Source organism: Cyprinus carpio, chromosome A11 (genome assembly GCF_018340385.1).
Source record: "Cyprinus carpio isolate SPL01 chromosome A11, ASM1834038v1, whole genome shotgun sequence".
Taxonomy (NCBI): domain Eukaryota; kingdom Metazoa; phylum Chordata; class Actinopteri; order Cypriniformes; family Cyprinidae; genus Cyprinus; species Cyprinus carpio.
Window position 1 is genome coordinate 9,032,530 of NC_056582.1, and position 26,833 is coordinate 9,059,362.

Sequence of the window (26,833 nt, forward strand, 5' to 3'; positions counted from 1 at the left end):
AAAATGTTTCTCTCTCTTGCTATTTTTTTTGTTATTTTCATGTTTGAAAAGACAAAGGGAGGTCTGTTCTGGGGAAGCTGGCAGCATTCCACGAGCAAGAGCCCATTTCACTGTGTGGTTTTAGCTTGCTGTTTATAAGTGTTTATCACATCCAGCACTCCGTTGTCCTGGAAACCTCGCTGGCAGGCGCAGGTCATCCTGTCAGCACACATGTTATGAAGCCTGTAACACAGACCGTATGGCAGTAACATGAGACCCTATGCAGACATGCATGGGAAATTCAAGTCCTACATATCAAAACAATCACATCCTGTGAATAAACGTTGCCGTTTATATATGCATTCATATTTTGAGATAAGATGGACATATGTTATGGTTTTTTTTTTGGTCTTTTGCATATATCCCTGGGCTATGGGCTCTCACTCACAGCTCATTCCAACAATTCATGTCACTTCACCTGCCAGATCCTCTGCCTCTGGGCATGTATTGGGTGGAGAGTGAAGTTTTGAATTCATCTACTCCCCTCACCCCCTCCTCCATTTCTACCTCCACCCACCACTTACCTCATCCCACAAACATATAAAAATAAATCAGCCTCGTCTGTGCACCACATTCCCTCTCCTCCCAGCAAAAAGACTCTCTCCTCTGCAGCCCAGCAATGACGTCCTTCAGCAGCCGTAGTTTTGTGTCTTCTGGAGGGGGCTTCGGTGGAAGCTCCATGCGGGGTGCTTCTCTAGGAGGCATGTCTCGGTTATCCGGGATGGTCAGTGGAGTTGGTGGCCGCATAAGCGCCATGCGTGCTGGCAGTGTGTATGGGGGTGCAGGAGGCCAGGGGGTCCGTATCTCCACTGCAGCAAGTAGCTTTGCATCTGGTGGCGGCGGTGGTGGATCAGGCTTTGGCTTTGGTGCTGGATCAGGTTTTGGCTTTGGTGCTGGCTCTGGTGGAGGCTTTGGTGGAGGCGATATGGATGTCAACGTGACCATCAATGAAAAAGCAACCATGCAGAACCTAAACGACCGTCTGGCATCTTACCTGGAGAAGGTGCGCTCCCTTGAGAAGGCCAACGCAGATCTCGAGCTGAAGATCAGACAGTTTTTGGAGAACAAAACCTCACCTTCTGCGAGAGATTACTCTGCCTACCAGGCCACAATCAGCGACCTGCAGGATAAGGTACTGCTACTATAAAACTTCACAGCATCTTGTGCACAAGATATTGTTTTCATAGCTGCAGGATTAAGGGTGTGGTCATGTTCTCACATCAGTTTTCTGCACATCAGAATGAAACAAAGCCATGCGTTTCTGCCATGTACTGTTATGCATATCATGGGTTACCTCCCAAAATGGGTGCAACAGAGAAAATGTGCATGTATATCTTAAAAGTGCATATTTGAAAGCTATGCATTGGTAAAAACATCATTATTTGAATCATCCCATCTCTGACAGATCCAAGATGCAACCCGTGTCAATGGAGGAGTCTACCTGGCCATCGATAATGCAAAATTGGCTGCTGACGACTTCAAGACCAAGTAAATCCACACCTACAGTGTATGAAACCTCATACTTGGGGGAAAAGTTGCTAATAAGCTGCTCTGTTTTGATTCATTAAGGTATGAGAATGAGTTGGCCATGCGCCAGTCTGTGGAAGCAGATATTGCTGGGCTGAAGAGACTCCTTGATGAGTTGACATTGGCAAGATCTGACCTGGAGATGCAGATTGAAGGCTTAAAGGAGGAACTTATCTTCCTCAAGAAGAACCATGAGGAGGTAAAAACCTGCCCAAATCAATTATGAGAGGATATTACTGTTTGATTGTTATCAACATGGCAAGCAAGATCATTTGATCTTGCCAAAACAGACAAGTTCCTCTAACCATAAAATGCAAGGCAGTGAAATGTAATGCTTATAAACACTATACATTTCAGGAAATGTGCCTTAGGGGTCATACATATTCTCAAATTCTTCTTGTCTTTGTAGGAACTGGCAGCCATGCGTAGTCAGATGACCGGTTCAGTGAATGTAGAGGTGGATGCAGCTCCTCAGGAGGATCTGAACCGTGTGATGACTGAGATCCGTGAGCAGTACGAGGCAGTTGCTGCCAAAAACCGACGTGATCTAGAGTCCTGGTTCCAAACCAAGGTAGAAGAAGGCAAATAAATCTGAACGAGCCAAAACTAGAGCAATTCATCCTGGACGTTTTGGTCTTTGGAGATGCTTAACTAAACTCTGAATGTTATTTATCTGCAGTCAGAGACACTGACTAAGGAGGTTGCAGCCAGTACAGAGACCCTACAAGTGTCCAAGACTGAAATCACTGAGCTTAGACGCACCCTTCAAGGCCTGGAGATCGAGTTACAATCTGAACTCAGTAAAGTAAGTGTTTTAGGATACATTTATACCAATACGGTAACTTTATAACAGCTGCTGAAATAAACATTTTAAGCCATTCTTAGCAGGTTTTAGCTTGTATAAGCTGGACTACATTGGTCTAACTCGTCTCCAAGCTGGTATTCTGCTTGTAGGTGCCCAAACCCCTTTGAAACCAGTTAATCTTGACCTTGCTGGGAACCTGATAAGAATGACAATTCCATTTTAGACTGGATTAAGTTGTTTTTTCAGCAGGCTGGTTGAACTTCTACCATTTTTTACCCAACATATACTTATTATTCCAGTCTATGCTAAACAATAGCACCTACAATCTATTCTACAGAAAGCGGGGCTTGAGGGAACTCTTGCAGACACAGAATCACGATACTCCATGATGCTGGGTCAACTACAGGCTCAGGTAACAAGTCTGGAGGAACAGATCGTTCAGCTCAGAGCCGACATAGACAGACAATCTCATGATTACAAAATGCTGTTGGACATCAAGACCCGGCTGGAGATGGAGATCGCGGAGTACAGGAGACTGCTGGATGGAGAAGCAAGCAGGTAGGAGATGTTGGAAAAAGCATTGTGATACTGTAGAACGAGTGTGTGTGTGTGTGTGTTTCTGACTGAGTTTTGCCATTTCTGAAGAACATATATCAACATTTTCTCTTTTTGTCAGCATTACTACTACTAGTGAAGGAGGAGGAATGAGCTCCACCAAAACTGTCAAGGTGAAGACCATTGTGAAAGACATTGTTGATGGGGAAGTGGTGTCAACTACTACAAAATAAACACCAAACAAAAAAACCAAACACACCACACACAAGTTCACACCACTTTACATCCCAACTGATCAACTGTTATTGAGAATAAAATCAGTGATTCCGCAAAAACATGATTGTGATTTGTCTCATGTTAAACCTGTTTACTCAATAAAAGTCAATATCAAAGCATTGTTTCTTAAAGGATGAAGATACATTCTGAAATTTGTGCTTGCAGTACATCAGGCATATGTGATTGTCATTTAACAGAGAAACAGAGAAATAGAAATCAGACAAGTTTGCACAGAAAAAAATAATAATTCAAATTCAGATAATCATGTTCTTAATCTACCAAAGGTAAATTTTCAGTTGCTTCATTAACTGTGTAACTGTGTCTTGAACAGAAGGAATTGGTAAAACATGTAATGGGTGTTTTTGAGCAGATTAGTCATTTTGCTCATCAACATCCACACTCTCGCTGCTCTTCACAATCTTCTCATCCATAGTGGTTTCCACCACTGTGATCGTTTTGGTGACAACTTCTAAAAACAGACAATGGGAGACAGTTAATAGCAATGCACTACAATGCTTCATAGTGATGTAATATATTTAATATACAAAATATATATTTTATTGTAAAACAGTCACTTACTGTGGGCCTCCCTGCAAAGAGAGAGGGAAAGAGAGTCGGTGTTAGTAAAGCATTTAAGAACCGTAAGAACCACTTTCTTACATCAAATTCGAATACATTCAAATTGAGCTATTGATTTAATGAGCATCACCTCTCATTTCCATCCAGCAGTCTCCTGTACTCTGCGATCTCATGCTCCAGTCTGGTCTTGACATCCAGCAGCGTTTCGTACTCTCGTTTGTTGTTGGCAATGTTAGCATGAAACTGACTAAGCTGTTCCTCTAGACTGGTGACAGTGACCTGAAGCCTAGCCAACTGGTCCCCGTAACGAGCCTGTGTTTCCTCCAGTTCACCATCAAGGTGTGACCTCTGTTGTGAATAGGCATTAGTATATTAATATTACAAAAAAAAAATCTCCAATTTGATAAATTATTTACCTACAATTATTATTCAATTATATGTATTTTACTATGCACACACTGTGGTTGTTTAATGTTATTTGGTGCATTAGGGCAGCATAGGAAATTACAGCACATTTCCCCTGACTGCTTGGTTGTGAAGTAGAGGGAGGTGAGGCTGAAGCCCATGGACAGAAAACAGCCTGGCACAACACATGTTCTGCCTAGACATTTTGCCACAGACTTGGAAATTATAATGCATTGCCTCTTCCCTTTAACCTACAACTCTATGAGGAGTTGAGATAATAGAAAAGCGAGTTTTGCAATAAAAATAAACATGTTATTGCAAGGGTGTGCAGGTTTACCATGCTCTGTTGGGTCTGCAGTTCAATCTGTAGTCTCTGTAAGGTGTTTGTCAACTCCTTCAGCTCTGTTCTGCTGTTCTGAAGATCTTCATTTTGTGTGACCACCTCCTGTTGCACTGTAGCAGTCTGCAGTAAACAAAATCAAAAACAGCTATAACATCACATGCATCCCACTATAAAACAATATTTGACCCTGTTAATCACAGATGAGCGACTAGTCTATGTGATTAAAACTGAAAACTCAAATGCACCAAATCAGTTATTTTCAGATGTTTAAGGCCTTATACGTAAGTAAAACAGTGCTTATTGTGTCAAAATTTTACTTGATGGAAAGACAAATTATCACAAAACCTGAGGAAAAAAAAAGGTTTCCACATTAAGTTGTTCTTAAGTATTTAAAAGATTAAAATTATGGTATTTTTTTTTTTTTTTTTTTTTTTAAAGAATTCATTTAAAGTCATGATAACCTGCCGTATATGTACTTTGCATTTTAAAGTTAGGAATGAAGTTGCATCAAAAATTTTATTATTTATTTGTAATTATAGCTGAGTAAAAGTGCATGTATACAGTTTCAAAGAACTTACCAAAAATAATACTTAAATGTAATAAATTTACTCAAGTACAAATGCATTTGTGATTTTAACTTCACCTTGGTCTCGTACCAGGACTCCAGCTCTTTGCGGTTTTTCTCAGTCACAGTCTCATAGTGTTGTCTGATCTCCGTCATGGCCTGCATCAGGTCCATAGAGGGCGCTGCATCCACACAAACATTCACCTGACCTCCAGCCTCACCTCTAGCCAGAGACATCTCCTGTGAAAACACATAGCAGAAAATCTGTGATCTGGCATAGAGGCAGAGATGGGTTGTATTATTATGCTGATATGATATTAATCATCCATTTGTAGATTTAAGAGGATTAAAAAGTGTGGAAGAGTGGAGGGATGAACCTAGTCTTTAAACCCCAAACATCTCTGGACTGTTTCAAGAGAAAATTAGGTTTTCCCTTGTGGATTTCAGTTTTTTTTTTTTTTTTTTTTTTTTTTTTTATCAGTTGGAAATTTTCTAAAAGTCTTCTTTAGTGTGCTCTTAAGTGTGTTTATGCATGCATGACGACCTTTCATAGACCCAGAGGCCTAGTTATATTACTGTTTATTTTTAAATGATGTAATGGAAGGGAAAATCCCCAGCGGAGCAGGCAGCAGAAGAACAAGAGGAAAAAGGAAAAATTGAAGGAAGGAAGGAAGGAAGGAACAGTCTTAATGACCCTGTGTTTTTGTTGTGTGGAAACTGTTATCTCTGAAATAGCCGATTATGGGCAGCTAACCTGTAAATACCAAAATAAAAGAGTTCAACTCAGTTTTAACTTATCTACATTCAATTTACACTACTGTTCAAAAGTTTGGTTAGTTCACTACGATTTTCTGATTTATCCCTGATTTATTTTCACTACGATTTTCTTTCAACTTTTTTTTTTATCAAAAAGGATGCATTACATTTATCATAAAAAAAGTAAAACATTTTTATAATGTTACCAAAGTATTTCTATTATAAATAAATGATGTTCTTCAAGCTTTCTATTCATCAGAGTGTTCTGAAAAAGACACTGTATCATGGTTTTTGCACTTTATTAAGTAGCACAACCATTTTCACTTGTGATCATTAATTAAATGGTATAGTGTTAATACCATTAGTTGTATTAGTTGTAATACCATAAGTTGTGAAATGTGTGTATATCCTAAGCTAGAAGGCTAATCAGAAAGTAGTATGCCAAGATATAGGCTAACCTTTTAGCTTGCAAGTTAACTGAAAGAAATTTGAACAGCTTTGAGTTTCAATCACATCACCTTACCACATCACCATGGTGATATTTACTGTATACAGTAAGTGTAAATGTTTCCAGGTTACTTGTGCTTACATAACAGCTTTGTGTAAAACAGGATTCAGTTTGTGGGTGGAATATCTGAATGACCAGACTCATGGGCAATGCCCTAAATAGAAATTCTGTCATGGTGATATTACTGCTGTTTACAGGCTAGAATTTGTACACCACTGTTGAACTGAACACCAGTCAGAGTTTTGAGTCCATTTTAATTGAATTAAATACAGGGTTTTTTTTTGTTTTTGTTTTTTTTTACAAAGAGACAGAGCATGCATACAACCACACTGAAGACTGCTCAGTGAGGCAAAGATGGGAAATATGTGTCATATATCGTACCTCCTCGTGGTTTCTCCTCAGTATGATGAGCTCCTCATTCAGATTCTCAATGTTGATCTCCAGGTCCGACCGACTCAAGCTAAAGTCATCCAGAATTTTCCTCAGATTGCTGGTGTCAGCTTCAATGGGCCTACGCATGGCCAGCTCATTCTCATACCTGAGGCAATAGTTTACAGAATTAATTTTCTATTCATGACCAATTAAATCAATGGCAAGACATATATATTCAGTTTCTCACTTTAGCTTGAAGTCATCAGCAGCCAGTTTGGCATTGTCTGCAGACAGGATTAATGCGGCATTGTCTTGGGAAGCCAGCTGAATCTGTCAGTAAAAAAAGGAAAATGTCTTGTATTGTACAACAGGTGCCAGTGATGTCAGATTTTATAGTAGGTTACAGAAAATACACCCTCAGAACGCTGAATTCCAAATGAGAGAAAAAAACGTGGATTAGTCTAATTGCACAATAAACATTCTGGCACCTGGAGTCATTTTATTTTTAGAGCTGGCTGTTGGTGTCTGTGGAATTCAGTACAGCCACAGAGCGTAGAACAAAAGCCAACTCTGACAACAAAACTTGTTCAGTCTGTTTCTTAACATATATTTGTCAAGATGCCATCGCAGACTAGTCAGCCACTGAATATGTATAAACTAGGAGCTAAAATGAATAAAAATGCCACAAGCCAATTAGTAATCTTACTTTTCCAATACCAAAAAAAAGTAGTATACTTCAAGTTTATTTTATTAAGTATACTTAAGTACTTATGTAGCAAGTATACAAATATCAGTGTTCTAGTAGTATACTTGTAAGTGTACTGTTTCAATACTCCTCGGGACTAACTTGGCCCACTTTCTAGTATATAAAAGTATACTTTTATGTATACTTTAAGTATAACAGTAGCAAACTTTAAGTACACAACTAGTTTACCTCTATGTTTGTAGTTTTTACTGCAATTATACTAAAAGTAAACTTACTGAGAGCTTACAAATGAAATACGTTGTACACTTTGAAGTACAGTATAGTCTCAGTAAACTACTAGTTTAGTAGTTTTATACTGCAAGTATACTCATAAGTTTTCTTTAAGTGAACTTTACATCATACTCTAAGTATACTACTATGTCCCTATTTAGGTTTTAATTTGTATATATTTTGTTATATGAATATCTGAACACACAAAACATCCAAAGAAAGAACAGGGTTTCTGCTTGTAAACAAAAACATTTTATTCTAGCTTCATGCATTCTTTTTTAAAACACTTTAATGTGGGTAAGTTTCATTAAAAAATAAAGAAATAACATTTTGAACAAAAAAGCTGAAAAAAGACTATGAATTGGATTCAGAATGATAATTAAAACGTAGATGGAGTCGATCAACACCCCAAAGCTTGACTGTAATTATTACCTCTTCATCGGTCAACATTTTATTCCATAACGTTACAGTTTTGATGCTGTTTCATGTCAGATGATTGTGTTATATATGTTAGTATCTATTGTTTCTTTTTCTTCTTCACTTGTGTTTTCTTGGAAATTCTGTACAGAAGATGTGTACTAGCGCCCTCTACCATATAACAATGAAAACACAGATTCTAGGAGCACAAGTATATTTATATATTTACACTTTTTTTAAGAATAAGACAAGTATACTTAAAATGTCATTTTAAGTATATTTTTGAGAAGTACATAAAGCCCATTTCTGAGAAGTACAAAAAAAGTCAACTAAAAGCATACTTTCCTATTTTTAGTTTAAAAGAAGTATACTAATAGCACACTTGAATAAACTTATTTTTTCGTAAGGGTACTTTAGTATTATTTATATACTATTATAGTATTAGTATAGTATAGTATTTAGCTTCACAGTATGGAGAAGTACTCTAATATCATGCCTGTATATCATGTCAGGTCATCCCCTCTGTCTGAAGACCTCTCTGCACTCCCCACTCCACTCTGAACTTACCTCGTTCCTCAGGTCCTTGATGGTTTCCAGGAAGATGGTGTGGTCGAATGTGACATCAGGGCGACTTTCATACCACTCTCTGATCTTCTGATCTAGATCAGCATTGGCCTTCTCCAGTGAGCGCACCTTCTCTAGGTAGGAGGCCAGGCGGTTATTCAAATTCTGCATTGTGGTCTTCTCGTCAGCCGATGGATCTAAAAAATCAGCAGGGTTGAAGCCCCTTGGCGAGGAGGACGAGGAGATCCGGGTACCTTGACCACCAGCTCCTCCATATACACTTGTGGTTCTGGAAAAGGAGAAAGACATTGTGCTGTCCTGGTTAAGGTCTTGAGTGTGGAAGTGGGAAACAAAACACAGACACAAATGCTTGGCAGATTCAAAAAATCTTTAAATACCTACCCAGGATGGGGGAGGGGAGAGGACACTTTGGTTTCCAAGGAACAGGTGGGTATGAATCCTTGTGCACTAGAACCCGAACATCAACATTGTTTTATGTCGTTTAAAGTCAAAATGTGACACTACTTGTCCTGGACTGAATTATCAAGAATTCTTATCATAACATTTCCATTAAACTGAAAACGAAATGATTTTTTTAAAATGAACACATCAGGTGTAGCACATAGGCAAAGGTCTTGTTATATGTCAACACACTAGATCCCTATCAAGGCCTAGGGAATCAGTGAATTACTGCTAAAAAATGGAAGATTATAGAACTGGAAGGGCAATACAAATTTTGAGGATCCTGGGTTCAGTGTTGTGTAGAATTGGACTGCTTTTACACTGTTATTTTAAAGTTCAAAGTTTTAAAAGTTCGTTTTTGGCAGAGGGGACCCATGATGGAGGGGAAAACCATGGATAAACATGATTGTACTGGTTTTGGGCTTGTTTTTTTTATCATTGACTTGGACTTCTTAGTGAACTTTAAAGCTAAAGATAAAACTCTTTATTAATCCCTTCTTCTCTCCAATTCACATGTTTTCTGTCACTGATATTTTCCACTGTTTCCATTCACAGCATGTGAATATGAGTCATGCCTTTGGCTGTCAGTTGCTAATCATCTAGTCGTAATAACACTGCATGATTTCACACCGTAAAACCTCGGGTAAAAAGCTGTGCTAACCCCGCTCAAAAGCATCCTGTAAACAAGCATTTACCCCAAATCAAAGGGTAAAAAGCTGTGCTAACCCCGCTTCTAAATTACAAATGTGAAATATACCCAAACACCTGATTGTGCGCGCCAACACTACTAGGTTCAAATGGTAAACAAGCATTTTTTTTAAAGTAATGATGTGGTTTCACACCATGATGTTCAAACTTATAACATCTGATAACAAAAATATTTTCTTCTCATGTATCTGAGCTCAATGGTTTACTCTAATCTCCTTTATCTACTAATGTGTTCCCAAAAGTCACTAAATGTTAATCTTTCTCTCTTTATGTTATTTCTCTAAAGGATGAATCTTTTTCAGTGTAATGTTGTTTGTTACCATCCAGCTTACATGCTAAAGGCACATGCAATGTGACTAATCATACATTTAGAAATAACAATTCATTCTCAACATATCATTCTCTATCCAAACATACATGAGAGTTATATACCTGGTAAAGCAGCATTCTGGAGTATATCATCTCATCTTGACGTATCTTAAGTTATGAGGGCTCAGGTACATTCCTATGACAGAGTAAAGAGATAAGAATTAGATGACTGAAAAGATATCTACTCTTCAACTTTTGATGTAACCTGCTTGATACTGTGAAATCTATAATACTATAAAATCCCTTGTGGCCCTACCTGTATGGGAGGAGGTTCCGGCTGCGGACAGAATACGCATCCATCACCTGGCTGTTAAGTTTCTGAAACCCTGAGGGTCAGGTGTCTCCGTGGTTGGAGATTCTCCACAACAAAAATATCAACAAGCAGCACCACCACGCGCAAAACATAAAAATGAAAACCCCCTCCCCCCCCCCCCCTTATGAGATCAACAACGGCTGCAATTGTCTGAAGTATAGGAAGATCAAGAAAAGGCTGCAGACGAAGTGATGGTCCGGCAGGTTGATGGAGGGGATGGAATCTCATGAGTAACAGCGTCAACAGGAAGCAGATCCTGCCCAAAAAGAGACTACGCAAGTGGCTGGTAGCAGGTGAGTGTCCAGAGTGGCAGGAGATCACGACTTTTGGCCCAGAAGTGAAAGCCTATTACTCCCAGAGGGCCACCCTTACTCTCTGTGAAGGTCTGCTTTACTACAACTGCTAGTGCCCCACTCCTTACAGAGTCATGTCTTACACCCGGGTCCCCTCCACTCAATTCAACCCAGCCAATCACAGCACGGAAATGGAGACGCGCCAAAATGCAATCTCCTCCTCATCAGAAAGGGATAAAGGTCCCCTTCCGACAGACACTCCTTGTTCTGAGTCTCAGTTCTGTAAAGGAAGAAACAATAACAGACACACGTTCTAAGTCTCTGGCCTCTGTGGTTGGAGACAGTAGCAGATGCACACACGTTCTGAGTCTCCAGCCTGTTACAGGGAAGGCAGCAACAGACACAACCGTTCTGAGCCTGTGGCCCATGAGGGAAGAGACAATAACAGATACCAAGTTCTGAGTCTCCAGGTTTTGAGGCTGCAACAGATACAACCACGTTCTGAGTCTCCATTCTGCGAGGAAAGAGATACTCTATGTTCAGAGTCTTTGTCCAGCCAGACAACAACTGATGCATTCAGAGTCTCCATCCTAGAGAGACAAAGCGGATTGTTGTGCCCAGAGAGGCAAAAGACATGCAGAAATTTGCAACAAAGTTAAGCTCTGGGGAGCACACCTTCACTTGAAGGTACTTCACGTCTGCGTGTTCCAGACTAAGGACCTTCTGCTCCTACTCCAGGGCCATGTCTTTCTGTCAGTTTTCTTCCCACAAATTCCCATTGTCTGCAGTACATTATTCTTTCACAAAAAATTAACAGCCATTGAATAAAAAAATACTGGATATGAACTGTTCTTGTTCATATATATATATACTTATATGAATATTTAACTTTTGCAATGGCATAACAAAACAAAAATAAAAACAAAACACACAAGGTGTTTTAAATGTACATTTTTGGAATCTTTTTCTGGTAAGTCCTTCGTAGAGCTTAAAACTGGAATTAAAAACAAAAAAAGGAAGGAAAAAAGTAACTAAATGAAGGTTCTACTCGATGAAGCAGTTCAAAATGTGTTTAAGAGAAAGGATGGTCTCATTTTTCAGCATTTCTCTTTTTGTATTTATTTATTTATTTTTTACAAAAGACAGCAAGTCATATGGATTTGAGTAAATGATGACAAAGTAATTTTAGCTGAACTATTCCTTTAAATAGGCATCAGCAGAAGAAAACATGACACATCTAGTTCAGTGTGAACAGATACAGATCATTGATCATAGACCAGTGTGAACTTGAGGTGCCGAAGTGATTCATCATTAGATTTAAGAAGATGCGCCTCAATGGGTGTTTTTTGCGACTAAATAAAAAGCTTCCTTGGTAAACTATGTTCAAACAAATACTCAGACATGTATAATGAGAATCAAATAAATGAAAGGAAGAAGTCTGAAATCAGAAATAGGTGATTGTTTACAACACATATGGTGTAAAATGTGTGTGAAATGGAGTGGGTTCGTGGCAGTGGCAGTATATCTGATGCCACAGTAGGAGTGTTTAGCCACCAGGTGATGCTATGTGACTATCATTAATTTTGTGTCCTTTTTTAGCAGGTAAAATAGTGTGCCAATGCTGGAAAATCCATTTTCCATTGTTGTCAGAATACTTTGCATATGGCCATCAATGAAGAGAGAGGCTTTTTGGGTTCAGATGGTATGGTAGTAATGCCTTTACTAGCTAGGGCTAACTGGAACACGCTAAGCAGCATAACATAGGTCCCTTAGGTATATTTATATATAACCACATAGGTATATTTCTGCAGAGCATCAGCAAACCATCTACATCAGCTAGTCTAATCAGCTTCTGGTGGTCAAGTTGATTGTTGGAATATTGTGAGATGTCAACCAGCTAGAAACAAGTTACAGTAACACTTTATCTTGATAGTCCACTTTAGATATTCTACTAATTATAATTAACTTTGCAACTACATGTCATCTACAGTACCAGTCATTAGAGTGTTAGTAGACTGTCTGCTTAATATCTGCCAACACTTTATTTGTGACAGTCACCCAACACAGATTCTACTGACTGTAAGTAACTTTGAAAGTACGTCAACTTATTTTACTAATCCTAACCGTGTAACAGTCTACTAATACTTTGAGAGTTAGTTGACATTGCAAATGAATGAAAGTTAGTGGACATGTAGTTGCAAAGTTATTTATAGTTGTTTAGAATGCTGAATTGGGCGAAATTAAAATAAAGTGTAACCCATTCCAAAACACAATTACCAGTTTAAGCTTAATATCCTGTTAGAGGAATCTAATGTGCTATTGTATATAGAAAGACACACACCCTAGGGGTTACAATTTCCTTTATAAGCTGCTGGTTGTACACACAATTAAATAAGGACTACATAAAGTAATCTTTAAAAAGCATGTCACAGTTTCAACTGCAAAAGGGACAGTTCAGTAAATGCTGATGTCACAAAAAAAAAAAAAACATAAAGTAATCTTTAAAAAGCATGTCACAGTTTCAACAACAACAACAACAAAAAAAAAAAAAATATTGATTTTTTTTTTTCTAAAAGATAAATGCAGCATTGGCTTCATGTTTTTAAAATCACGTTTCTAAATTCTGCTCCAGAAAAGCCACAAATCAACCTCAATAACTTTAGCCAAAATGAAAAGACAAAGCAACCATCTGTCTCCCCAGGGACGTCCTAGTTTGTCAGCCAAAAGCATTTTTCTATATAAATTTTCTAAATATTTCTGTATAAAGTCTCTCAATAAAACCATGCAGGTTTACTCACAGCATGTTACATTTGACTACAGTATTACAGTGAAACCTGCCAGCTAGAGAACAAGACCCTTCTTTGTCTATTCACATCACACTCCCATCAGTAGTCACACCTTTCACAACAGGTGATAACATGGTTGCCGGAGAAAGTCATCGGATGTTTTACATCGTGAGAACGGTACATAGTATCTGTCTGTATACCGGGTATCCCTGATACAATATGACTTATGATAGAAACCTGTAAAACCAGGAATCTGACTGTCCTGAATAAAAAAATAATAAGGGTATTGTTTCATAAAAGGCAGACACAGACAGAGGGAAATCATCAGGTACACACCTAGCAAAACATCCACTAGCAAATGCTTACCTTGGTATTAGTATATGAATGGGAGATGATTACATGGACAAGTTCAAGCTGCGGTCTCTGATGACAAAATGGGTGTTAACAGTCACTACATGACTGTTATTCTTTCAGGTGATGCTTGAACATGAATTGTAGGGCGTTACAGAGTGAGATCATGTTAATGGAGGAAGTTATCTGAAAATTCTACACTGTAGAAAAGCAAAGTAAGATTAGCTAGTGGGTAAGTTGAGTCACTCCAACTATTCCAGGAGCAGTGCAGATTTCTGTTGAGCTGAGGAAGGTGGGGGGTTTCTGGAGCGTGGTGCAACTGCTACAGCAAGTATTAGCCAAGTATTTGAATGTTGAGCAGCAAGCTCATTGTCTGCGGATGCAACTAAAACTAATCGGGTGTGCATCCGAATAATGATGTGATTATATAACTTTGTATATTTCCCGTCATATATCTGGCTTTCTGTGATTGGAAGCACAAGTAGTTTTATGTGCCTTTTGCATGTCAAAGTAAATTTTCTGTATAGAATAAAGTTATTGTGTCAGTTGTCATTACGTCAATCCAAGTTTAATTAGATCAAAACATATGCATATATACTTAACGATCTAGCAACAGTGATTCAACTTACCTCCACATTATTTGAATTCTCTGCCATTCACGTTATTTTCATGGAGTACTTCCAAACTAATTCTATAAAAACAACAACAACATTAAATCCATCAACAAAATTATTTGTGGAAAAAAAAAAAAAAATCTTCAGTTAATAAGAAATCCACTTTTTGTTTTTAAGGAACATTATTTTTCATGATCCACACTTTATGTCCCTGTCACACTCTCAGTTAGTTTGGACTTTGTTTCAGTTTGCACATTTTCCCTGTTGTGTTGGTTGTCATGATTATTCAGGTGCCATTAATTATTCTCACATTACATGTTGCGTAGTGCATGCTAATTTCATCTTTTTTTTCTTTTTGGCTTTTTCATCATGGACAATCCTTCTTTTTTGTTAATCGGCCTTAAACAAGGGAATGGCTCTCTCAAGGATCACTTCGAGGATTTCCTCTTTCTGGCCAGCCAATCTAGCTTCCTGGATGACTGCCTCTGCTCATTTCTGTATGCCAGCCTGGACATCACCACTAAGGAGCAGTTTTCCAGGGAAGGCCCTCAGGGGAGCATTGGTGAATTGTGGAGTGGTTGCTGGTATCCTGTGTGTCTCCGCTCACCATCGGACCTGTCGACGACGACGCCAGTCCCACTACAAACCCAGTGCCCAGCACAGTACACCCCGCTGCGAAGAGTGCCAGCATGAGCCCACTGTACCATCCGTCGCCGTGGGAGTCCTCGTGGACTATGAGGGGATGGAAGCGAGCCCTTCCCACCCTACTGCCACAGAGAGAGTGTACCAGCTGAATTTAATGGACAGCTTAAGTGTGTGTGTGGAGAGATGAATTTCCTGTGTTCCTTCATTATGCCTTGATTTGATTCTTCATCTTCAGTCATGCTTACCCCTCCCAGCCTCCTTCTCCCACCACCTCCGCCCTTGGTCGCTCCAGCTCAACCTCTGCCCTCCGGTCTTCGGTCTCTCTCCTTTTCATCAGCTCTCCGGCTATACAGTGGGCTCCATCTCCAGCATTGCCATCACCTTCATCTCCATGGTGTCGTCGGGTCATCTTCCGCTGTGGCTCTCCCTCTTCCTCCGTGAAGCGCAGCCTGGCTGTGCACTGGGTAACGTCCTTCCTTGCTCAAGGTCACCAGTTGGATCACTCCACCTTCTGCACCACCCTGGACCTTTTTGGACTTTGTTTCAGTTTGCAGATTTTCCCTTTTGTGTTGGTTGTCATGGTTATTGATTTGATTTCGTCCTTTAGTTAAGGTGTGTGTCGTTAATTACCCTACTTAATACTTAAGTTACTTCATCTCTGTTCTAGAGGTTTTGTAGCTGTAAGGATTACCTGCCTGTGGATTTATTTAAGATTGCCTTTCACTTTCATCATATCGTGTTGCAACACAGCTAATGTGACAGTGCCAGAGAGGATTTTCTTTTCCCCCAAAAATGGTAGTTAATGTTATTGCATGGCAACCTGTTGACAAATATTGTTATGCTATATTATAACCAAATATTGGATTACATTTTTGTATCAACTTGTTTACATTCAATTATCATGGGTTTTGTATTTCTTTTTGGAACTGATTCGTTGTAGTCCATTGATGTGAGCTTTTTTGTTGAACATTGGCAAAGTTATCCACAAATAATGCTTTTTTTTCACTTAAAAACCGAGGTCTGTAAGCTCAAAACAATAAGGCCTATAATCAATCATTTCCAAAAAGAAATGCAAAATCTATGCTAATTGAAAGAAAGCAAGCTGACAAAAATATTTAATCCAGAAGTTGGTGATAATATAGCATAATGTGAGATTTACAAGCAATTCTTAACTGGGTACATCAAGTTACACAAAGGATTTTCAGCACAGCACAAAGGCTAAAAAGATGAGGTAACAGAAATGAGGGAGTAACAAATCATATTTCCTGGCATTCATTGGCACCTTGTGTTGTTGATTGTTCAGGCCAGTTATAGATCTTTTGTATATTTGTTCTTTACCAAAAATAAATATCCGTAGATGTACTTGACTGTGTTTAAATTTCACTCTGTTTGATTTTTATTCACCTTCCACCACTTACATTGAAATAGAAAATACACTAAATCAGAATAGATACAGCTTAAAGCACTAATTCAGGGGAAATGCATGTCAAACTCATAAGACTGCATGATTCTAAGTTATATGAACCACAAATGTACACTTTTCACACAATGCATGTTTTGAATTTGTAATCTTATGGCTTGGAACATGAAAGAACAATCTGACCAAAAATGAAAAGCCGCAAGCATAACACAGAGATAAATCAGAGTTTGATTAAACAATATGAATGTTCCCATGGGCTACCAGAAAGAAAAACACCTAAACTATACATACTGTAATCTGCTGTAGATGTAAAACTATTATTAAAAGAGATTTAAGGCTTGTCTGTCTAAAACTTACCTGCCTATTAAAGAATCCAAGAAGGCAAGGGAGTGACTTCTCAGAAAAAGTAACTTTGAAACTTGAAATAGTTTAACATTTTTGTATGAGCATACTGTTTATTAAAACATCTAAAAAATATTACACTACAGGTTGCTTTTTGTTAGTGTAAGGCTGCTTCTTGGTCCTGGATGCCAACAACACATATTTTATTTGACAATTATTTGACACGTTTCAGGACATGGAGAACTATACTAATGGTCTAATTTCTTTTATTTTATTGTGAATTATTCACATAATGCTAAATTGTCCATAATGTAAACCACTGGGAGAACACAGACAGTTCATGTTCACTGAATTACATTAATAAAGGAAGTATTTTTGTGCTGTGACCGTGAGGCTAGAAACATGAATAACGTGGTCTGGACCATCTCATTCTAGTGTTTAACTCTGAGAAGGACTGGACTAGGAAGGACACAGCCTCTCTAGAATGTGGCCTTCTGATTGAGAATCACCCAAGGTAACAGTCATGTACCAAATACCTTTAACTTGGACTGAATGTAAACAAATAGAACATGGATTTTTTTGTGTGTGTGTCATTGCATCTGCATAATGTCATTAAAAAGCTATAGTTGGAAATATTATAATGCATTTCTGGATTTAGCCAACACTTATCCCATAATAATAATAATAAATCCAAATCCAGATAAGGGACTTAAAAAAAAAGCATTGCTGCTTTAAGTGCCTCTGAAAAGCTGTCATTAAAATAAGAAAATTTAACACATAAGATTTCTACCAGTTTTATTGTTTTTTTTTTTTTTTATTGTGTCTTGCATTAATTTGTTTATAAGTCTGAGAGTCTGCGAGACTGAAGGTGGAAGAAGACTCATCGGCTGACATTATAGCAACAGACCTTGGACTGGAAACAACAATGAGCAACAACTGTGCAGACCAAGAGAGCACCACAGGTGTTTTCGTCATTACACCTGCAGAAAAGGGCCATAAACTGCAGACAAGAGCTTGTGGAAAGAAGAAACGCACAGAAAAATCAAAATATATTCACTACGTAGATCAAGCTGAAATAAAAAACAAACAAAAACCCATTCCTATATCAATCAACTTGCAAAAATGCAGAAGGAAAAAACAACAAAAAAGCAGTCAGTTCTTTAAAGATCCATTCAAATTTCTGACAAGTCTCTTCACAAGGGAGAAAAGTGGAACCCTGAAATTAACAAAGAAAGACTTGGCGGATCACTTAAAGATGATGCATTATGACCCAAGACGGCGTAAACAACTTTCAGTTCCACCAGACATCCTACAAATCAACTCTCCAGAACATCAAATGGAGATTCACCCTCCAACTTTGAAAGAGGTGGAAAGCGTAGACCATAATGCAAGATCAGCATAAGCACCAGGGCCAAATGGAGTCCCATACAAGATGTACAAGAATGCACCGTATATCCTGAACTTTCTCTGGAGGCTCATGAGGATGGTGTGGCAGGAGAAGATTATACCCAAAGTGTGGTGTAGGGAAGGAGGGGTTCTAATTTCAAAGTATAAGGACTTAGAGAATATCAGCCAGTTTTGACCAATATCACTGATAAATGAAGAGGGTATAGACTTTTTCAGAATCATGGCCGAGATTTTGTCTGGAAACCTGAAAAGAAATAGCTACTTAGATACAGCGGTACAGAAGGCAGGTACATCAGGGTTTTCTGGGTACTTAAAACATTCCAGTATGATATGGCAACAGATCCAGATGGCAAAGGTTGGGAAAAAGCACCTCCATGTTGTCTTCCTGGACCTTGCTAATAATGCCTTTGGGTCAGTGCCCTATAATCTCCTGTGGAGCTGCTTTCAACTTCTTTTACATCCCGGACACCGGTGGTCGAAAGATGGTGGTCGAGAAATATATGCAGAGAGGTGGGCTAAGGCAGTTTCCCTTGGTTAACAGGGACAGTGGACACAGTGGGATGGAGTGGTGAAGAGGAGGATCACCTGGAAGGACCTGTGGAGCATGGAAGTGAAGCAGCTCAGCTTTATCATCAGAACTATTTATGACATCCTTTAAACACCAATTAATCTCAATCAGTGGTTGGGTGAAGATCCTGGATGTGCTCTCTGCTCCAGCCCAGCTTCCCTCAAGCACATACTGACGGGGCGTAAAGTCAGCCTCACCCAGGGCTGTTACGTGTTGCGTCACAACCAAGTCTTTAAGAGCCTTGCCTCCACCCTTGAGGCAAAGTGTATCACCACCAATTCTTTACCACCAGCGAGTGACTCCCCGCAAGCCATCTTTGTCCATGAAGGGGCAAAAGTAACCAGGAACAGGCCTACAACACTGGAGCATAACCAGCTTCAGATAGCCTGCGAATGGAAGATGCTGGTGGATATTTATCAGCAGCTTGTTTTTCCTCCAGAGATCACAACCACTACCCTCAAGCCTGATATAGTTCTCTGGTTCCCCTCTGTAAATATGGTCTTCATCATTGAACTCACCATATCCTGTGAAGACTCACTGGATGAGGTTTATAAGCGTAAATACCTAAGATATGCTGAGCTAGCTGCTGATATACTACTTCGTGAATGGAACACTGAAATCCGTCCGTTGGAAGTAAGATGTAACTTGCTAAGAGGCCAGGGAATCAGAAGCCAGAGCTTGCGCAGAACAATTATAACTTCATCAGAGGCTGCTGAGAGAAACAGCCAGTAGCTCTGGATAAAGAGGCAAGAGTCTGACTGGGTTCAAAAATAGCCAGGTGGGGGGGAAATGGCGCTGAAGGGGGTGTACCTGGGTATCACTCTTGAGCCCTCTGGAGATGTGGGCTCATCAACACAACATCAGTAAAAGAGGGAGTCCACCTGATGATCCCGATGACATACCTACCCTCCCATATTTGATGACATACATGGTCTCCCATAACTTCATTCCCATCCTGCAACATCAAAGTACCTACAAATGTCAAGTTCATGAATATTCAACTGGTACATGCTCGCACATCAAGGTTGTTTACATCTCACCACGTGTTTAAAACTTTATAATTTTTCATAATTTTATATTTCAATAAAGCAATCAGGTAGCGGCTTTCGATTTGACAGAGAGTTAAAATTTGTTTGGTTCTGCAGGGTGTTAGAGGGTGCTAAACACACTCAAATGAAAGCAAGACCAGCCTCACTCGTAGCAATAATACCAGCATATTGGCAAAACATATTTGGCAAATGTTCCAGTGCATAATTGTGATTACACTCTGGAGAGTGTGAAAGGTTTCTGTTTAAAACATCTTTTTGCAGCATTGAATAATGTAGCCAATCAGAGATATCTGTTGATTTATTGAACACAACAGCTAATCAGAGGCATTTAAGTTATGTATTATTGTAATAATACAGACTTTTAAAAAATTGTTTAAGTTTCTTTTTTCTAAGGACACGGGAAGTCAGTTTTTTGTGTACACATTTTCAGTTGGTTGAATCATAGTTTCTTCATGCACACACATCTGCAAGACAAGTGAATGAGGTAATACTTTACCTGACATATGTCTGTGCCTCATTACCAGTGTTGAGGGTAACACCTTATCGTTTTATCTACAGCAGGCCATTTCAATCCCCGAATTAACAGTGTTGATCCACTATGTGTTGCAGCTATTTTTATTATTTTAATCATTATTACAACTGTATAGTTAGTAAATCTGTGTTTGCAGTGGCTTTTGCGTACAGTTTCTTTTTCTTTTTCTTTTTCTTCTTTTTTTTTTTTTTTTTTTTTTTTTAAAGTAAACCATAACACATAACATATATAACACTGAAAATCCCATATAACTCTTTGGTCTGAAGTGGGTGGCATCACAGTACATTTGAAATTTTACCATAATTAGCATTCTATTTCACACTAATTATCACTTATTTCGATGTTCACTATGTTGCAAACTATTACAGGTAAATAAAACAATAGATTAACCAAAATTAAAATTTAAATTAGAATAGATAAAACAGGTGATAATCAACTCTAGATATCCGGTGGCAGCAGGCCATTATCATACCTGAGTTAAAGCTGGCGCTAGCCTGGACAGGACACCCAATTTTTATTCATTTTTATGAGTAATATTAGTTATCTACTCTCCCATGAGCTCTTTGAGGACAGCTAATACAACAGAGAAAGAGGTGGGGTGGAGCTCTGTTTATACAGTGAGTCATGATGAATGAAAGTCATCCAGACTAATGCCTTCACAGCGGAGACAAACTCTGAAAAAAGAACAGATCAAGCAGATCTGGAGTCATGGAGATGCATGGTAGTGGTAAAATCTCTAAAAACATATTTAATCATTTCTTAAAATAATGCACCTTTCTTATTGCAGTACCTTAATATCAGTAATATTAAATTTTTTGTACACAGTACTTTATTCTGATTGGTCAACAGTAGTCAAATATTTCAATATAATGACCCCCAAACTGAATAATTGTCTTTATTCTCTCTGTAGTCATTTTCTTCTGAAATAATAAAATCATTTCAGTCAATCGATTTTTCATGTCATTTATTTAAATTTTCCCTGAATTCTGGTAACCATCTTAGTTCCATGCAATTCACAGGAACAAAGTTTCATAATATCTGTTCTTGAGAAAATAAATTATACCCCCCACCCCTTCTCTCTCTCCATTGTTGTTTAGTGAAGTATCCAAGTTGATGCAAAGTTCCAGATGTGATCTGTTTAAAGGGTGGGTCCCAGGGAGCCCACAATCAAGACAAATCCTCTGCAAGCAACTGCACAACACCCTGGTAACCACAACATAACAGCATTATGACAGGAGGTTGTGAGCACATGATAAACAAGCTTGGCCTGATATTTTCTCAAAGAACATACATTTTACAATTAAAAGAAACAATATTGAATATTAAGCAAAGAATTGTCAGAACTTCAAACAAATATTACAGTATAAGGATCAGTGACATGATGGTGACAATGAATTTTGATCATTTTTGGGGAAGCATCAAGTAAAAACTTATACATTTGTCCTGATATGATATTGAAGAAAAAAAAATACTAATCAAAAGAATACAAATCTTTAAACAAAAAGCTTATGCATATATTTTTTTTTCATAACTTCTTGGTGAAAAAAAAAACATTTAAAGATTTTTATATTTGCATATTATATTCATATTTAAACTGCTTTACAGTTTAATATAAAAAAAAAAAAAAACTTTTGTCAACAAAATCATGTGACAAACATGCAGGGGGGGGGGACAAAAAACATTTTTTATTTTTTAAACTGTATGAAACAAACATGAATACACAGATTTAACTTGGTACGTGCATTTTAAAATGGATTTCTTCAAGATTTTTTCTTTATAGACACTATTATTTATCACTGAACCATGTGTCTTTATGTGCCATCAGACTTTCACTCTCACATCTGCAGACTGAGAACAAACATTTGAACTCTGAAACTCTGACATTTGCTTACTGCTTGATCAAAAATGCTGAACTTAAAACTACTTGGTATTCTCACATTACTGGTGTAGTGTCTTTATTCTGTTTCAAACTGGCACACGCACACACATATAAATACACGTGTGTGTGTGTGTTTGTGTGTGTGTGTCAAAGAGACCGTAACCTTGTTGCACTCCCTTCATTGAAATCTCAAGGGTGAGGACATCGCAGTTGTTCAAACAGACACAGAGACATTCCTTTGCAGTTTCCTCACTAGGGTGGAAACTGAACACTGGTCCTTGAGTCTCAACTGGAGGTTGCAGAAGGGTCTGGCACACACCCTCCTTCCCCCCTCCCGACCACAAAATGCAGTTCCCGCCCTCAAGCCCCATCTCTATAAGAAGAAAAAGCTGAGCTTGAAGGCACCAATCCTCTCCGGGACAACTCCCAGCAGTTTCCTGCAGTGTCCTCTCTGCGTTCTTCTCATCTCAGCATCCATCCACCATGTCGATCTCTGTTCGCACGACAACCTCCACAGTTCCCAGGACCATGACCTCGAAGTCCATTATCACCAAGACTCGGAGCAGTTCGGCGGCCTTTCCGCAGAAAGCCCACAGCGTGTATGGAGGTAGTCTAGGAGGTAGCACCCGCACCTCTACTTACAGAGTTGGAGGTGGTGGAGGATATGGTGGAGGATACGGTTTTGGTGGAGGATACGGAGGAGGATATGGCGGAGGATATGGCGGAGGATATGGTGGAGGATTCAGCACTGGAATCATGGTTGGAGGAGACAGTGACTTGATCCAGCTGAATGAGAAGGCCACCATGCAGAACCTGAACGACCGTCTGGCGTCCTACCTGGAGAAGGTTCGCTCACTGGAGGCTGCCAATGCCACTTTGGAGAGGCAGATCCGTGAGTACTATGATAAGAAAGGGCCAATCGCACAGAGGGACTACAGCAAATACTGGAACACCATCAATGACCTGAAGGACAAGGTACAATGATCCCTGAAAGAATGTGCAACGTGATAAAGACTAGCCAATTCTAGTGCACTAATCTAGTTGCTAAATAATAGATTGCAGATTATAGAGAATCCTTGCAACACAATGCATACTGTTCTCATATGAAAGACTGCAAAGTTGCAAAGTCTAATATTTTTGGCATGTGACCTTGTGACAGTTTGCTCCACATTTTTGTTCTAAACTGATGTATTAAAAGCTGCATATCAATGCTTTTCATTACAGATTAAAAATGCTACCATCAACAACGCCAACATCCTCCTGCAGATCGACAACTCTAAACTGGCTGCTGATGACTTCAGGATAAAGTAAATCCCCTCAAAAAACATTCCTCTGTAACCATAGCTTGATAGCTTTAGCATCTTGATAGATCATGTTTTAGAGATGATAGGTGAGTTTATTCCTCATCCTGCTTCTCCACCAATCAGATATGAGCATGAACTGGCAATGCGGCAGTCTGTGGAGGCTGACATCGCTAACCTGCGCCGCTTGCTGGACCAGACGACCCTGACAAAGGCCGACCTGGAGATGCAGATCGAGAGTCTGCAGGATGAGCTGGCGTTTATGAAGAAGAACCACCAGGAGGTTTGTAGTAACTTGCCTGTATATATTTTTATTTTTTGAACTTGTGCAGCTTATCAGAGACCTGATGCTGAAGTCTTGTGGGTTTACAGGACTTGGCTGCACTGAGGGCACAGCTGACAGGCACAGTGAACGTAGAGGTTGATGCTGCTCCTCAGCAAGACCTGAACAAGGTTCTTGAGGAGATTCGTGCTCATTACGAGAACATCATTCAGAAACACCGCAGGGAACAGGAAGACTGGTTTAAAGACAAGGTAAGACCTCTCCTGTCTCCTTGAATCAGTGAATTCTACTTTGTTATCAAACATAATACAAGACCCCCGATTTCACTGAATCAACCACATATCTCAGCGTGTAACTTATACTAGTGATACTGAGGTAAAACAATACAGCTGAGTTTATGATGTACAGTACTTGAATTCATATTGTGTGTGTTTCTGTCCCTTTTAGACGGCAGGTTTGAACAAAGAAGTGGCCATCAGCACAGAGACCATACAAACAACCAAGACACAGATCACAGATCTACGACGCACCTTGCAGGGTCTGGAGATCGAACTACAGTCTCAACTCAGCATGGTGAGACACAAGTGGAATTCAGGAAGTGTAGGGGGGAGAGCAAGGGGTTACATAATACATCATTTCATTATCATAAGTTCAGCAAAATATTACATAAGAGGTTAGGGAAGCAGGCCAAGAAAGGATCAAAAAACAGATCAAAAAGAGAGCTAGTGTGATATATAACAAGAATGCTTTATTTTATGAAGTCCTTCAAATCCCAGGAAGTAGGTGAGGTACAATGAAAGGAATGAGAGAAGCCATTTATAATTCTGGAAATCTCAAAGGGTTCATTTGTGGACTTTCTTCTTGGTGGTGTTTTTCTAGTCATCACTCCCCCTAATGTTGTCCCCATCCATTTGATTTTCATGAAAATAGATATTTTTCATACAACAGCACTTTACTGAGACCTATTTCTGCATGTTCTCGTTACTTGCACAGAAAGCGGCACTGGAAAAATCACTGGCAGACACAGAGGCTAGGTACAGCGCTATGCTAGCAGGCTACCAGAACCAAATCAACATGCTGGAAGCCGAGTTAAGTCAAGTGCGGGCTAGCATTGAGCAACAGGGACGAGAATACGCAATGTTGCTGGACATCAAGACTCGTTTGGAGCAGGAGATCGCCACCTACAGGAGCCTCCTGGAAAATCAAGACATTAAGTAAGTTCATTTCTTTTATTTGTCAAAGTTATTGTGTGTCAGAAGTGGTGCATGGATTATGTTAAGTCATTCAGTCCTGGAATTGCATCACTAATGCATCTTTTTTTTTCTTCTTCTTTTTTTTCAGGACTCAAATACCAGGTAAATCTTTCTTTGCATACTGAAGTGGGATGATCGGTTTCAGGTAGGTACTACAGTGAATGCATTATATTTTGCATTATTGACTCTTTCTCTCTCTCTCTGCCTTCAGGTGCAACTATCAACGTCACCACAGGTGGAACAACAACAATCCAGAAGACACAGCACTTCTAAATGCAGAGCACACTGCTTTATGAGACAACATCTGGACACACACATACATTTGGTTTTGAAAGTTTACTGAAATAATATTGAGAAAAAGTGTTGCCAAAAGAAAAACAGATGATGATACTTATATTTGTGTGTGATAAAACATAAAGTCTCTGAAAATAAAGATGCTGTCATGAATCACTTTTTACATTGTTTTTCTTTATCTGAAGACTATAGTCTTTCTTTTACATAAAAGAGTAAAAAAAACAACAACAAAAAAACCTGAAATGCAAAATAAAATGGAGATTCACATTCCTGACATAATATTTAGACTGTAGTGTGGTGCCACAGTTTTCCATTGCATGAACACTCATTTACAGTAATCACTAGAAAAAAGTATGAGGGAAATAAACAGAGTCTCAGTCTTCCCAATGTTTTTCATGGGTTCCTTCCATAACAGCCTCACAACAATATTGTATATGTTGCCTGGCAACAGATCCATCACAAAAGCGGTGAAGGGAAGGTCATAAAAGCTGGTTGGCCATTTACTTCCCCTTTATCAGTAAAAACCTTTCACCCTCATAAACAATTGCAATTGTGTAACTGGATAAAAGAACATTTACAGTATATAGAGAGGGGAATATGTGCAGAAGAGAAAAAGACTGAAAGAGAGACATGTACATACACATTTATTTGATGAATAAAAATACTATTTGGCTTGTACTTCAATGTATCTTGGCTTTATTTGCTAAGATTAAGATCAAATATGTTCTACGCTTATGTGATTTGCAGGAGGCAACAGGTCATGAAATGACCAGTAATCTCCATAAAGAGGCAAGAACAGAAGAGTTAGTGAAATGAAGAGAGAAAATAGTACAAAATAAATTTCAACTTTGTCTCTACATGAAAGCACTCATTGGCAGACATAGGTGTGGTGTTATTTTTGTTCAGATGCTGACTGATGAGATGTGCTGAGATATTACTGTTTGATTGTTTCCAGTTCTTTTGACTTTGGGGAATGCTATGAATCAGAATTAAAACTGTTACTGTCTCAAAACAAGTTGCTGTAGACTTAGAGGTTGTCGACTGGGTGTGGCACGGCACTTTCACTGAAAAATAGGCAGTGGTGGTGCAGTGTTGTACTGCTCAATGTGCTCTGGGATATTGTTAAAACACTACGTGATTTCTTACAGTAAATGTAATTATATAAACCAATAGCTTAAATTTACAAAATAATGAAATCTCCCATTTGAAAATTCAAAAGACCCATCCAGCAATGGTTTTCACTGACTCTGTTTCTGTTCTTTCAGTTTTGACTTACA

At 38.9% G+C, this 26,833-nt stretch overlaps 3 protein-coding genes across 5 annotated transcripts; 2 read left to right on the forward strand and 1 right to left on the reverse strand.

Moving 5' to 3' along the window:
• Nucleotides 1-431: 431 nt before the first annotated feature.
• krt15 (keratin 15) lies at nucleotides 432-16,667 on the forward strand. The gene is made up of 9 exons (XM_042766141.1): nucleotides 432-1,171; nucleotides 1,445-1,527; nucleotides 1,609-1,765; nucleotides 1,976-2,137; nucleotides 2,246-2,371; nucleotides 2,709-2,929; nucleotides 3,048-3,166; nucleotides 11,809-11,813; nucleotides 16,657-16,667. The coding sequence occupies exons 1-7, from the start codon at nucleotides 659-661 to the stop codon at nucleotides 3,157-3,159; spliced, it is 1,374 nt and encodes a 457-aa protein (XP_042622075.1). The 5' UTR covers nucleotides 432-658; the 3' UTR covers nucleotides 3,160-3,166; nucleotides 11,809-11,813; nucleotides 16,657-16,667.
• Nucleotides 3,267-10,550, reverse strand: LOC109074288 (keratin, type I cytoskeletal 42-like). Of its 3 annotated transcripts, XM_042766144.1 has the most exons (11): nucleotides 10,483-10,550; nucleotides 10,290-10,362; nucleotides 9,090-9,155; nucleotides 8,691-8,976; nucleotides 6,978-7,060; nucleotides 6,740-6,896; nucleotides 5,173-5,334; nucleotides 4,524-4,649; nucleotides 3,912-4,129; nucleotides 3,782-3,792; nucleotides 3,267-3,671 (listed from the first exon to the last, which is right to left on the reverse strand). In XM_042766144.1, the coding sequence occupies exons 4-11, from the start codon at nucleotides 8,856-8,858 to the stop codon at nucleotides 3,574-3,576; spliced, it is 1,023 nt and encodes a 340-aa protein (XP_042622078.1). In that variant the 5' UTR covers nucleotides 8,859-8,976; nucleotides 9,090-9,155; nucleotides 10,290-10,362; nucleotides 10,483-10,550; the 3' UTR covers nucleotides 3,267-3,573. The 3 variants fall into 3 exon arrangements, with proteins under 3 accessions (XP_042622078.1, XP_042622079.1, XP_042622077.1); XM_042766145.1 differs by lacking the exons at nucleotides 10,290-10,362; nucleotides 10,483-10,550 and having other exon boundaries at nucleotides 9,090-9,317; XM_042766143.1 differs by lacking the exons at nucleotides 9,090-9,155; nucleotides 10,290-10,362; nucleotides 10,483-10,550 and having other exon boundaries at nucleotides 8,691-9,061.
• Nucleotides 16,668-22,816: 6,149 nt separating the features above from the next.
• Nucleotides 22,817-25,709, forward strand: LOC109071051 (keratin, type I cytoskeletal 15-like). The gene is made up of 8 exons (XM_042766142.1): nucleotides 22,817-23,400; nucleotides 23,650-23,732; nucleotides 23,853-24,009; nucleotides 24,099-24,260; nucleotides 24,457-24,582; nucleotides 25,003-25,223; nucleotides 25,351-25,364; nucleotides 25,474-25,709. The coding sequence occupies exons 1-8, from the start codon at nucleotides 22,909-22,911 to the stop codon at nucleotides 25,533-25,535; spliced, it is 1,317 nt and encodes a 438-aa protein (XP_042622076.1). The 5' UTR covers nucleotides 22,817-22,908; the 3' UTR covers nucleotides 25,536-25,709.
• Nucleotides 25,710-26,833: the final 1,124 nt, after the last annotated feature.

What these genes read in the sequence shown, in the direction of transcription:
- krt15 (XM_042766141.1), top strand. Translation starts at nt 659, where the DNA reads ATGACGTCCTTCAGCAGCCGTAGTTTTGTGTCTTCTGGAGGGGGCTTC. An exon ending in TCAAGAAGAACCATGAGGAG is followed by an intron (nt 1,766 to 1,975) that starts GTAAAAACCTGC and finishes TTGTCTTTGTAG; the next exon opens with GAACTGGCAGCCATGCGTAG. An exon ending in TACAATCTGAACTCAGTAAA is followed by an intron (nt 2,372 to 2,708) that starts GTAAGTGTTTTA and finishes TCTATTCTACAG; the next exon opens with AAAGCGGGGCTTGAGGGAAC.
- LOC109074288 (XM_042766143.1), bottom strand. Translation starts at nt 8,996, where the DNA reads ATGTCTTTCTCCTTTTCCAGAACCACAAGTGTATATGGAGGAGCTGGT. An exon ending in TCAAGGACCTGAGGAACGAG is followed by an intron (nt 7,061 to 8,690) that starts GTAAGTTCAGAG and finishes TTTTACTGACAG; the next exon opens with ATTCAGCTGGCTTCCCAAGA. An exon ending in TGAGGAGAAACCACGAGGAG is followed by an intron (nt 5,335 to 6,739) that starts GTACGATATATG and finishes GTGTTTTCACAG; the next exon opens with GAGATGTCTCTGGCTAGAGG.
- LOC109071051 (XM_042766142.1), top strand. Translation starts at nt 22,909, where the DNA reads ATGTCGATCTCTGTTCGCACGACAACCTCCACAGTTCCCAGGACCATG. An exon ending in TCAATGACCTGAAGGACAAG is followed by an intron (nt 23,401 to 23,649) that starts GTACAATGATCC and finishes TTTTCATTACAG; the next exon opens with ATTAAAAATGCTACCATCAA. An exon ending in GCTGATGACTTCAGGATAAA is followed by an intron (nt 23,733 to 23,852) that starts GTAAATCCCCTC and finishes TCCACCAATCAG; the next exon opens with ATATGAGCATGAACTGGCAA.